The sequence below is a fragment of the Oncorhynchus kisutch genome, linkage group LG26 (assembly GCF_002021735.2).
Source record: "Oncorhynchus kisutch isolate 150728-3 linkage group LG26, Okis_V2, whole genome shotgun sequence".
In the NCBI taxonomy this organism is placed as follows: Eukaryota; Metazoa; Chordata; class Actinopteri; order Salmoniformes; family Salmonidae; genus Oncorhynchus; species Oncorhynchus kisutch.
This window is the reverse complement of record NC_034199.2, coordinates 13,741,843-13,755,332: the sequence shown is the minus strand read 5'-3', so window position 1 is coordinate 13,755,332 and position 13,490 is coordinate 13,741,843. Positions and strand designations below refer to the sequence as shown.

At 44.7% G+C, this 13,490-nt stretch overlaps 1 protein-coding gene across 4 annotated transcripts in view; it reads right to left on the bottom strand.

Annotated features, from left to right (window-relative positions):
- Positions 1-13,490, bottom strand: part of LOC109870832 (E3 ubiquitin-protein ligase ubr3-like) — a 41,970-nt gene that overhangs the window by 23,446 nt on the left and 5,034 nt on the right. For 2 of the 4 annotated variants that reach the window (XM_020461480.2, XM_020461482.2), the window contains exons 10-26: positions 12,384-12,517; positions 12,182-12,268; positions 12,026-12,091; positions 11,851-11,940; positions 10,030-10,158; positions 9,885-9,937; positions 9,591-9,724; positions 9,369-9,454; positions 8,801-8,942; positions 7,907-8,003; positions 6,020-6,164; positions 5,761-5,865; positions 5,496-5,672; positions 5,225-5,257; positions 4,012-4,463; positions 2,844-2,932; positions 375-524 (exon numbers count right to left, since the gene is read on the bottom strand). In XM_020461480.2, the coding sequence (XP_020317069.1) occupies positions 375-524; positions 2,844-2,932; positions 4,012-4,463; positions 5,225-5,257; positions 5,496-5,672; positions 5,761-5,865; positions 6,020-6,164; positions 7,907-8,003; positions 8,801-8,942; positions 9,369-9,454; positions 9,591-9,724; positions 9,885-9,937; positions 10,030-10,158; positions 11,851-11,940; positions 12,026-12,091; positions 12,182-12,268; positions 12,384-12,517 (2,169 nt within the window). The remainder of the gene's footprint in view (positions 1-374; positions 525-2,843; positions 2,933-4,011; positions 4,464-5,224; positions 5,258-5,495; positions 5,673-5,760; positions 5,866-6,019; positions 6,165-7,906; positions 8,004-8,800; positions 8,943-9,368; positions 9,455-9,590; positions 9,725-9,884; positions 9,938-10,029; positions 10,159-11,850; positions 11,941-12,025; positions 12,092-12,181; positions 12,269-12,383; positions 12,518-13,490) is intronic. The other 2 variants (XM_020461483.2, XM_020461484.2) reach the window with 1 other exon arrangement.

Here is a 13,490-nt window from a genome sequence, read left to right as displayed (position 1 = left end):
AGCATCGAAATTAACTCTTAGCAGAGAGAGGCTGTATAAAAACGCAGCCAGGGATCAACGTGAATGATAAATGAGCCAATTAAAACAGCTCAACTACCTATTAAAATTAGATTTCCAATATGGTGGAGCCAAGCTGCCATGAATAACTGTTTTGGTTTAAATCGGCAAGGGCCGTGCGAAGGGAATGCTAATGTTCTTATCTATGAAATACACTACCCTGTTCAAATGACTCCGTATTGCCATTTCATTAGGTGGTGGTTGAAATTGAACTACAAAACCAGGACGGTGGTGAGACAAAAGCAGATTGTGTAGGCCATTCATCTAGTGATGTGAAACCGGGAGGGGGCTACTGGGGGGATGTAGTGCAGTAGTACCTGAGGAGGCCTGGAGGAGAACAACCAGGCCAGTGGGCCGGTCCTCAGTGGAAGGGCCACTCTGGCCACAGATCACACAGTCATAGAGGACCTCAGACTCCTTTACTTCAGAGGCACCCAGGTCCATGGCTGCTTCAGTGTCCGGGGATTCTGACAGACACACGACAACACAAAAGGGTTACTTTTGGTTCCTCACTTCAACACTTCATTAATACCACATAAAAATACAAATAAAAGGCTTCATCAGAAATGCTGGAGATATCATCTAGAACAAATCCCATTTGGAGCTGGATAGCAATTTTGCATTCTAAAAACAGATTCTCTGAGCAATTGACATTAAACGAGGAGACAAACATTGGAATAAGTACTTGGAGCTCGGGGAAGATTTTGGCAAGCCATGTGTGGCGGTAATGTGGTGTGAAACTGCTGTCTTTGGGGCTGGCTAAAACAGGCAGTTAATAAAATGCCATTTGAGGAGGTGCCAGATAAGCTTGCGTTCCTTCCTAGAAATAATACCACGCTCAATTACTTTGTTCTTTCATAATTCAGAGCAAATCAATGACTAGTTCTCTTCGGTGGGACGCGGTTCTCAACAGTTCCACTTCAGTGAAATAGCATGTATTTTCCTATACAATTGCATTTTCTCAATTGCAAGATGAGAATGGGTGGTTAAAGAGGATAAGCATTGACAAAAGCACAGGTAGCGTTCAGACATACTGGTCCACCACTCACTCTACAGTAGTGGAAAGGACTGTGCCTCGTGTCAACACTTTCAGCTCTCTGCTTGCTCTGTCCAAGTGATTGGCGTGGCGCTAGAGATTAATTACTGAAGTGAATTTCATTTGAAAAAAACAAATAAAATGTTAAAAGATTTCAATTTGAACAACAAATACGGCATAGAAATGTCAACCCCGTGTTGGAATTGATTTATTGCGTCAGGTGGACTGATCTCGGGAGAGGTCGGTGTGTTCCAGGGGAAATGAAAACAGTTGGCGTTAGACGGAACAGCTCAGGCCTCGGGCCGTCAGTGCACGCTGAGCTGGAGACAAGGACACTGGTGTTGCTATGGAGGACGACTGCCTGGCTATGCTATTTTTCACTCCTGAACAACATACGTGTAAAATCTTTGCAGTCAACACTGTAGCATGATTGAGTGAGGATAGTTGTAGTGACAAATTGAATGCTTTCAGATGGCATCCTATGAAGGATGCGGTGGCATTTTCAGCCCTCCAACGGCATAGCTTACAACTGCTCAATCGTAAACAAATCACTGTCCAAAGTCATTTACACGCGAAAATCTAGATCATAAACATTCCAATTTAGAGCCCATAATAAGTCATGCTACAAAATCCATTTAAAAAGCAGATGCTCGCAACATCTGTTACCAGAGTCAAACGCATGAATGCTCAGAAACAATAGGATCATATCTTGAAACACACGAGCCTCACCGTATTCAAAATGGTCATCTTTCATGTGGCACACAGCTAGGAGCGAGAACAAAAATGCAACACTGTAAACGGGAATTCAAAAAAAGGGGATTTTGTCTTTGCGCATAAAAACACAAGACATCATAGTACCCGGATGTCGGTCTTATCCTTGGTTTTCCACAAAGCCCATAACCACTGCGGCCAAGAGCACTGGGAGATTCGTGTTTGAACAGATGCTTTCACCATTGGACCTATTTGCCTTGTCAAAATCCCAGCACAAATATTCATATCCTCTGTGACCTTTGATTCAATCTGTGAAACAAACATAGCTCATGAGAAGCCAATGACCAATCTTTATACTGTGGAGATGGACACGCAAGCTAATCCATTCAATAAATGTGGGGAGTTGTCAGCAGGGACACCTGCAAATAAGATGGCGAAATTTCTACTCAAACAATTGTACATTTCTTCAAAATCTGTGCAAATAGGCAAACCCAATTTACATTGTTAAACCCTGCCTAAGTGTTCCCTCTGATCACAGAGACCATTATTTATCCGCTAACCACGCAGGGTCAGGGTCGTCCCTGGGAGTCCATACCACTATTAGTGCTTTGATCCGCTGTGCACTCGACCAGCACGACTCCAACCCCAGGGGAGTGCTTTCCTCTCATTGTGCCTAACAAGTGTAGGTAGTCCATGGGAGGGCCGAGGGCTGTGGCCAGTGTCACCTTGCCACAGTGGGGGGGAGCAAAGCCTTCTTTCTTTCAAAGACTATAATGGAACGAGTCCATAAAATGTCCTCAGCATGAGTGGCGTGGAGTCCACTTCAATGTTATAGCGAACCGGGCCCCGTATCCAAGAAGTCCTAGCATATATATTGCGCCATCGAATAAATCTGTCAATACATAAGTACAGCTAGAAGCTTGGAAAGGTTTCTGAGAAGACTGACCCAACATTCACAGTAACTCATAGATGGGGAAAACAATAGGAATGCGCTTTGAGAATGAGAAATGGTGCTGGACCAAATGAGTCACTGCCTTACCAACATCCATGGCTGTTTCCATGAAACTCTTCTGTCTGGAGGCAAACTCAGCCAGGAGTTTTTGCTGTCTCTCTCGAGCCCTCTGACGCCTGAACGGAAAACAAAACTTCAAAATCACAGAAGACTACTTCCATATAAAAACTGCCATCAATACAAAGAGTCACAGTCATACCATTTCACACAAGTGTCAAAGTGTTGCATAGCTTGGAAATAGTCGGAGACTGGGAGGTGACACCGCCACACATAAAACAAACCAAAAATCCAGAGCTATTCTAATCAAAATGTGTACTTAAAATAGAGTGCTGAGGCATTTGGCCCAGGCTTCCATTATTTTGATGCAGGAGTAATGCCCATTCTCTTCACTGATTGGGTTAGCCCATCACCATAGCAACAGCTTCCATGTGTAAGTGGAAATGCTTCGTTTTAATAATGCACCGAAAGCCCTTCTCTTAATGGCTAGCCATTAACATCACCACCACTCACCAACCAGTGCGTTACCATTTCCAGACAGTGACTGGTCTGCCCGTTACACAACGCTTGTTTTTCCTCAGACGCCGCCACAAAGGCACACTAGATCATGCGAGATTGGCTTTGTAGCATTGGACACTGATACATACAAACTACAACGTAAGAGCCTATTCTGAGCACGGCTACAGTATGTGACTGGGTGCTGGGCTGTGAAGGTGATTACTTCCCTAATGTGGCTGGCTGTAGATCCTGTGCAGACTTCCAGCGAGCAGGGTTGACTGTAAATAGAGACCCCTAATAAGAGGACATAAACAAATGGTGACAGGAGCGCCACAGCTCAGTAATTCCCACTGACAGCGTCAGGGGCACAGACAGCCCGTCTGAGAAATGTGAAGCACCCCCTTTCAGCTTCCTCTGCCATTGGCTGGCCCACAGTCGCCCTGGCAACAGCCTGAGAACAAGGCTCTATCTACGCTGATTGAAAATAAATATATATATATATATATATATATATATATATTCTTTTACAAATTCATACTCTGCAGATGCCCTTTGACTAACTTCAAAAAATAGTTTCTCATTTCAAAAGCTAATAAAGTCCTCACATTGAAACAGTTCAACATTGATTATTGTATTCATTTTAAGAGACACGACACATAAGTTGATGGTTTTGCAAACGGAGTGGCAACCTGTAACAAACCTCTCCTCCTTATCCATGGTCTTCTTGGCAGTGGGGCTGTTCTTCTTGGGAGCGACGGGAGGAAAGACCTTCCCACAGATCTCCTGGATGCTGCGCTTGCTCTGGTGGCTACGCGTGGCCGCCTTGGTGAGGATGCGCTCGATGGCGGTGATGCCGTCCCCGTGGGCGTGGCGGTTTGGGTTGGCGTCCATGTCCTCCAGCCAGGTGGCCGACAGCGAGTTCTGCTTGGCCGACAGCTTCTGGTGCAGCTTGATGAGCAGGGAGAGCATGCTCTCGTGGATCTCCAGGATCTCGGTGACCAGCTGGGGAGGCGTGCCGGGCGGGACCCAGCGAGTGGAGCTGCTCTTGGGCCGCACAGCCTGGCTAGCCTCTGTGCTGCTGCGGTTGATGATCTCCTGGAACTTCCTCCGGCGCTCCGCCACCAGGCTGAACACCTGCGCCTCCCGCACATTCTACCAATAGCAGAGGCACACGTTAGATCTCTCCTACACACACCTGCTTTCCAAACATGCAGCACAAACCATGGCCCTCTCAATAAACACATGCAGATGAGGGAGAGCAAGAGAGACACCCATGTGACCACCTTTCCTTCCAATTCAGACAGTCCATGTCAAAACGCTGTCTTTCAATGGAGTGTTTATGTGCACGACACAAATGCCTGCTCAAATTACAACGTCACATAAATCCATTTTGGCATGATGGATCCCCGCATCCCTACATTAGGAGGCCCCCTTGCCATCAGCAGATGGGCACGGCGCATATATCGAAGTCACATTAAATACCCCTAATTCTGCTGACTTTTCAAGAGAAACCTCAGAGTTCTAGTTCATATTATGAGAGGAAAATTCAACCCCCACCTTAAATGTGAAAAACATTGGAACAATTGCAATGACTTGCCCTGACAATGGATGGGAGCACTGTTAGATATACATACATCACACAGCCCTGTCGGAGCGCCATCAATCAAGGTAACATGCAGTTAAAAAGCGTTTACCCAGACTCACATTATACACTTAGATTCAACCCCCATCAGAGCACCACACACTCAAAATTACCTAAATATGGCTACAAATCATAAGACATGAACAAGAGAACAATGTTGTAATGGAGGTTTTACACGACAGTCAGAAGAGAACACACTGCAAGGCCCTGAGGACATCATCCAGGTCTTCCTAGTAAGACCAAACAAAACACTCAAAATGCAAACCGCTACCTCTCTCCAATTCCCTGTCAGACGCCTGGAATTCTGTGGAGCAGAAGTACGGCAAAAACAACATTACGTAAGTGCTTAACACATATGGCCCTGGCAAAGAGCGACCTCTCCACATCAAAAGATATAACAGGCTACATAATACAAATAATACCCAGTATACAGAAGGAACATTATACCTCATCTACCCAGGGGTAAGCAATTCTGAACACAGTAGCATGAATACATGAGTCGAGGCAGTACCACCCAGTGTGCAGGCAGGGTGTTAACTGACCTGGCCGAAGTTGGATGCCTCGGCGCTGGTGCTGGCAGGGGGCTCCCTCTCCCTCTTCACCTCGGGGGCAGTCTCAGGCACCCTCACCCTCACGTAGTTGATGACATGGTGCAGGTTGGACAAGAGGTTGGTGCCTGGGAACCAGCTGTCATGGCAGTGCTCCTCAATGCAAGGCTCCTAGTCACGGAACATGAGAAAGGGGGTTAATGTGAAGGGCACATAGGAAGAAACTGACGAACGTCGTCTGAGTGGCTGAAGGTCTAACCTCATCCCCCTTGTCCTCTTCAACCTGGTTGTCCAAGCCCAGCTCAATCAGGTAGAGCACCATGCACAGAACGTGCTCAGACATGTTGGAGTGATCCAGCCAGATCTAAAAACAAAACATTTCATTATAGTTCTGCCAAATTCAACCATAGGGCAATTCTCACCATCAGATTTGATCAAAGACAATGAAATTCCTATGCACAGGTGTTTCTTTGAGGGACAAATGAAGCGAGTGAGTGAAGAGGTGTTGGAAGGGTCACCTTGTAAAGCAGTGTGAAGATGACAATGTGCAGTGTCTTGCAGTGCAACAGCCTGTCCAGGCCTTTGTAACATGGGTGCAGAGGAGTCCGCTCTTTGTACGGTGGCCATGGATTCCCCGTCGTGTGCATCCCGGACTGTTTCAAGCTGGATACAACAACAAATCAGGTCAATTCCAAGCAATAATCAATAGAGCTCAACCCAACATCACAAACGCATATAGGTAATAACGTAACATTAAATCATCTGAGGAATTTACCACACAGAACCTGTCAGTCTACGCAAAATAACAGCCGATCGGCTGAAAAGACAAGCTATTAGCGATGAAAGAATCGTGGTTATATAACAAGGTGGCCTGGTTGACAGGCAATCCGTCATATTCCAACAATGTGAACGAGAAACATAAGCCTTCTTTCACAGACTTGTGGGGAAATTGCAGCTTCAATATGCTTCAAGGGGGAAATACAATCACCTGGTGTCATGACAGGGTTACTACACGCCGTACTAGAATGTATGTTTCAACATGTGATGATCTAAAAATAGCAAAAATAAATCGAAATCATTCTTATTTGTTGTTCAACATGGATTGAATAGCTTGGAATTCTAAAATTGCCTTGGTTCAATATAGCCTACATTTGGTATTTACAGAAATCATAGAGCAAGAAAAATGTTTCATCCATTACCCATGTAATCTTTCCTTGCCCTTAAACTGCTATTTCAAATTAAGAAGGGCTGCCAGGAGAGGACACTTCAGTAGATTTAGTCACTTCACATCTTAAAGAGATCGTCAGGAAATGAACCTAACACCATCTCTCTCTTCCACCCCAACCATCACATTTGTCTTCGGAGACGTCCAACCTAGATCTCACAAGGAAGGATTCTCAGTTGTATTACAGCTCGCAATTAAAATATTGGAACCAACCCCTCTTCACCACGTTGGCCGAACCACTCTTCACCACATTGGCCGAACCCCTCTTCACCACGTTGGCCGAACCCCTCTTCAAGGACAGGTGGGAATAGCGAGCCAGTAAGTCAAATTTTTCCATCTACAGAACATTGCCAGATTACGACCTACGCCATCACATCCCGCAGGTGAGCGACTCATCCATGACTTTATTTCATCCTGTCTGGACTACTGTAAACGCCCTTTTTGTTGGCGCATCTGTCAAGTGCCTAAACAGGCTACAATGTCCAGAAATGTGCTGCACATGTCCTCAACCTCAACTGGCTCCCCACATGCTCACGCGTCGACTACAAAATCCTGGTTCACATCTACCAGGCTATCCACAACTCAGGGCCCAAGTACCTGTCCGACCTCATTCTACTCTGCTGCCCAATACGCACCCGTCGCTCCTCCTGGTCCGTCTCCCTTCAGCAGCCCTCTAACAGACGAAAAACTATGGGTGACAGGGCTTTCAGTTGTGCTGCTCCGCGGCTCTGGAACATACTTCCAGACACTATTAGGGCTGCAGTGTCAGTCCTTCTTTAAAAAAGGCAGAGCTCAAGACCGTGCTGTTCAGAAAGGCTTTCTCAAGAACCTCTGCTAATTCTGTTCTCATGTGCTCCAGACCTGATGACAGCTTTGATTGTTATTTTTTAAATTGCATCTTGGGTTTGAGAAAAGCACTTTACAAATTGAATTATTATTATTATTATTATTATTATGCAGGGCATGACACCCACCAACTCGGTTTCAAACATGACCGTCCCAACTGTAAAACTTAACGAACCAGAACTACATAACATGACATTCTGAATGTACTGTTAAAATAACTATGTACTCATACCTAGTCATTCAAAACCTGAATATGATTTCACACGTTTTTTGTTGTTGTAAAATAAACCATTCATTTCTTTCTGGAGACGATGAGCTTAGTGACTTAACTTACAATGCTGAGTATCTGTCCATTGCTGACTGGACATCACGACGGTAGACTGTTCTGAGAATAACCATGATGGGGTCAAACTCCTTCTCCCACACCTCCGCTGGAAAACAGAAAGACCAATACTTGAGGAACGGCTGCTAAAAAGTCACGTTGCCATAAAATTCTTTTTTTCTTTCTTTCTTCCCTCTCGTGGGGCCTCAGAAAGTGGAGTTAGCCTGCCCCCAAGTGGAATGTGCAATGACAGGAAATGTGGCGTTGCAATGACAATCTGACGGCTCCAATGACACAAACCTAATGCGGTTCTGGCTGTTACCACTTACCCACAAACCTTTCCAATGTCTCTGTAAATGAGAATAAGTTGACTGAGAACACACCTGGTAAAATAAGGGTTAATAAAACCACCAACAGAACAATCATATCATCACAGAATGGCCTCAAAACATTATACAGACTGTATGAGGTCTCCATCACAAAAAAAAACCCGCTTAGACTGGAAATTGGGCCAATTTCAAATGTGTACAGGACAATAATTAAGTCTTCAAGAAGGACCACGTCTTGATTGAGACTTGTGAATTGTGAATTTTGCAAGTCCCTAGGCTTCTGCATGGGCAGAACTAGAGTCAATTGTGGTGCATGAGTGCCCTCTCAAGGCAGACTGGTGAAAAAGCAGTGATTATGTTGAATGAAAACAATATGCTTGGTGTTGATCCAACAAAGCTTTTGGGCAGCATCTATTCATTAGTCACACACCGCAGCAAAAACTTTTTGCACCGTTGTAAAACGGTTTTGAATTGAAAACTAGAGTTTCTATTGCACAAATCCAGGTCCCTCCCAGTTTAGTTCCGTTCTTTCCCTAGTGAACACATCCCAAGCCAGGAACTACAATAGACAACTTACCTTTAGGTGTGTACATGCCCTGCTGCATGGAACCCCCTAGTTCAAACACGGGGGCTTTGAAGTCAGCCACGGCAGACAGCATCTCCTCAAAGCTGCAACTTCCTGGGACGATCCCACTCTTGGGGTTGGGATTCTCAGGAATCTGAATATTCACTTCAGGAAAGTATGTACCCGGGCAAATGTGCAGCATAATTGAAGGTGATCCCAAAAAGTGAAAACGGCAAGATTGATGCGTGTTAATGATGCGTGTTAAATGATGCAATCTTTCATTGATTAAACTAGTCACAATCAAAGTCACATGTACCGACAAGGGGAGGTCTGATGAAAACGAGGTGTTTTGGTGGGTTTTCCATTTTGTAAAACAAGGACAACACAATTACACATGCTACCAAGAAAATAAAAAACTATCGCTTCAGAAAAAGGTTACTGACAACAGAAAATCTGGAGACCAAATATCCAGCTACCAACAAGTCATTATGAGAATCAAAGTGAGAACATACTAACCACAGGTAAGGATGTTCAATTAATTATACTGTGAATTGTGAGGCTGATAAAACAGTGAGGATACGAGGTCCAACAGTGAACTGTGGGTACGGTCGTTCATGCACAGTTGGGAGACCATCTCGGCTCTAAGAATCTCGTCATCTGCCATGCCTATCAACGAAAGGGAGAAATATTCATTACAAATGTATAAAAAGAAAAACCGATGGATAACACTAATATAGTGTACAAACATTACCAATTGTTGTTGATGTACAACTTTCTTCTCCCTTGTTGCATCTGCACTTACCCAAGTGGATGCGAAGACTGGACAAGATGACGAGAAACGTCAAGGCTCCCTCCAGCATTGGCCTCTCCTGCTCCCCGTCAAGTGCAGTATTCTGGTGCACAGAAGCCATGGTCAACAGGTCCACCACTTTGAATCTGGATATGAAAACACATGTTACTGCCAGTAAAACCTCTGGGCTACTCGTCAACTAGTTACTCAAAATGGGATTTTTCAACAGGTGATGATAAACAAGGTCAACGAAGTTCGGCGAAAAACGACAGGTCGAAAGGACTTTTCCAAAAGGGTCGACCGTACCTCTCGAACACGGAAGAGATGAAGTAGTCTGGATCTAGCCTCGAGGCACACACCTGTCGAAAGATTGTTCTTCCCAATTATTGAATGGAGTTTAGGACCTATCAATCCCTAATGTTGAAATCACCTTGAAGAAAGTAGTATATACCTGGAGCAGAAAGATGTCTGGATCGATCATAGAGTTGCAGAAGTGAGACTGCACGTAGGTCATTGCCTGTCCTTTAATCTGCAGACCATTTCTGACCCACATGTTACTGTGGATCTCTGACAGGCTTGCCTACAAGAAAAAACAAGGGACATTAACAAACTGCTATGTACCTACTGTATACATTACACTGAACAAATATTAAGGTACCTCCAGAGTGCAGTCACACAGGAACCGCTTAAACAAGTCAGTCGACGACTCCTACTCATATACAGTGCATTCGGAAAGTATTCAGACCACTTGACTTTTCCCACATTTTGTTACGTTACAGCCTTATTCAAAACTTTATTAAATAGTTTGTCCTCATCTACACACAATATCCCATAATGACAATAAAACCAGGTAAATATTTTTTTTAATAAAAATCACATTTACTTAAGTCCCTCTACTCTTTGTTGAAGCACCTTCGGCAGCGATTACACCCTTCGAGTCTTCTTGGGTATGACGCTACAAGCTTAGCACACCTGTATTTGGGGAGTGTCTCCCATTCTTCTCTGCAGATCCTCTCAAGCTCTGTCAGGTTGGATGGGGAGCGTCGCTGCACAGCTATTTTCAGGTCTCTCCAAATATGTTTGATTGGGTTCAAGTCCGGGCTCTGGCTGGGCCACTCAACGACATTGAGACCTGTCCCGCAGCCACTCCTGCGTTGTCTTGGCTGTGTGCTTAGGGTTATTGTCCTGTTGGAAGGTGAACCTTCACCCCAGTCTGAGGATCTGAGCGCTCTGAAGCAGGTTTTCATCGAGGATCTCTCTGTGCTTTGCTACGTTAATCTTTCCCTCAATGTTGACTAGTCTCCCAGTCCCTGCCACTGAAAAACATCCCCAGAGCATGATGCTGCCACCACCATGTTTCACCGTAGGGATGATGTCAGTTTTCCTCCCGATGTGACGCTTGGCATTCAGGTCAAAGAGTTCAATCTTGGTCTCATCAGACCAGAGAATATTGTTCTCATGGTTGGAGAGTCCTTTAGTTGCCTTTTGGCAAACTCCAAGCGGGCGGTCATGTGCCTTTTACTGAAGAGTGGCTTCTGTCTGGCCACTACTATAAAGGCCTGATTGGTGGAGTGCTGCAGAGATTGTTATCCCTCTGGAAGTGTCTCCCATCTCCACAAAGGAACTCTGGACCTCTGTCAGCCTTTCTCCCCGATTGCTCAGTTTGGTTGTGAGGCCAGCTCTAGGAAGGGTCTTGGTGGTTCCAAACTTTTTCCATTAAAGAATGATGGAGGCCACTGTGTTCTTGGGGACCTTCAAGATCTGTGCCTCGACACAGCCCTGTCTCAGAACTCGACTGACAATTCCGTCGACCTCAAGGCTTGGTTTTTGCTCTGATATGCACTGTCAACTGTGGGACCTTGTATAGACACACGTGTGCCTTTCCAAATCATGTCCAATCAATTGAATTTACCACAGGTGGACTCCAATCAAGTAGTAGCAACATCAAGGATGATCAATGGAAACAGGATGCACCGGAGCTTAATTTCAAGTGTCATTGCAAAGGGTCTGAATACTTATGTAAATAAGGTATGTTAATGTTTTATACATTTGCTAAATAAAAATCTAAACCTGTTCTCGGGTCTGAATACTTTCCGAATGCACTGTGTGGGTGTGTGTATAATAGACTAACAACTGTTTGGGTATACGAGGGAAGTCAGCCTTTCCTTTTTAGACATTGCGGGACCTTATTCACCCACAACTTCTTCTGATATGTGAGGCATTATTAAGGCATTGAAATGGCATGTGTAATGGTCCTTTATTGGTGCAATACCTGAATCTGGAGTGGATGGACCATGATCCTCATGAGCATCTCTTGGTCTGGGAGGAGACTCTCCAGGTCAAGCCCCTGGCACTTCACTGCCTGTGAGACAATAGACAGTCAACTCACAACAAAGAGAGCTTAAGCGCCAGGAACAGAACTTAAAAGTGTTGTAGATCTGCCACACCTTGCTTAGGAACATGGCGTAGTAACGGTGCAGTGGCAGGTGAAACGTCACCTGATTTGGAGCAAGCTACAGAGAAACAGAGACCAGATATAAACACTAAAGAAAACCTCTGTCTACAAAATGCTTCCTGACGGTTGTGCATATTTGCAGAGTTACCTCATCCACAAAGCCAATGGCATCAAACCAGATCTGCAGAGTCTCCAAGCAGTAGCGCACCACCGTCTTGGTGTATTCCTGTGTCTCCTGCAAATAAACAATGATTTGTGGTATAATCATTTTCGGTTTCTGTGCTTAACACCTGAATGTCAAATAGCCGTAATGTGATCTGCATTACATTTAAGAGGGATATTGGACTCACTTTGACTTTGCAGTGTGTGAGGAGACCCCACATTGGTTGTGCGCAGGCCTCCAACTCGGCCGCAAATGCTGCATAGTACGTCTGGGACTCAAACTCCACGTGCTCACTCAACTCCCGCTTATTCAAGTTCATACCTACAGGACCAGGCAAGAGCTTTCAGGGTTAGTCAGCACGTAACAGATAGCATTACTGTGGTCTCATTCACAAAGCAGTGTTAACCCGGAAAACATATTAGTTGACATCTAGCTAAGTCTTAAGAATGGGGGGAATCCCATGTATGTAAGGGCAGCCTACACTCATACCATAACATAGTGGCACTATGCTCTCTGCATCTTGCCTAAGTAAGTGGATACTCCAGCCCACAGTATCTGCGGCTAGGGGTTATTTTTAGGGTTATGGTGGACACATAGCAGGAGTGCTGCACAGACAATTCTAATAGAGACAAGGGCCGTGTTTGATAGCATCAAATCCATGAGGCATTGTGGGTAAATGGTGACTGACTGATCTACAAATAATAATGAGTAGTTATTTATGACGCAGTGAGTCGGCGGTTGCCTGCACCGTCTGCTATAATGTTGAACGAGGCCAAGAAATAACATGCTCCGTAATTGTCTTTTTCAGGTTCAATTCCTAGAAGTGTAAAATAAAAAAGTTGCCTTCAATGTGCCATAACATCTGTTTTGCTGGACATCTTGCTCAGCTACTGAAAATAGTGACCAGCTAAATAAGCAGTGACTACCACCAATGGAAGGGAATTACAGAGAACTAATATTGCGTCATATGACTAAGCAGATACTAAACGGGCCAATGCAGATGTCTTACTCTCAATATCAAAATAATTTCTGGTTACCTTACAAAAAAAGAGCAATTTCCCCAAGCAGGAATTTTCCTAGGAGTGGTCTGAGTGGGGAGGGGAAAATTGAAAACTAGCCATTATTGGCAGAGGTTTGTAACAGTGTTATTGGTCTATTAAAACTAATTTACCGCCTGGTGACGTAACCAGGCAGGCCAAAACTCCCATCCCACCAAAACAGGCTGAAATTTCTAGCTGTCTTTTCAAACAGCTCTTACACTAAAAGGATATTATGATCGTTTTCATATTTTCAC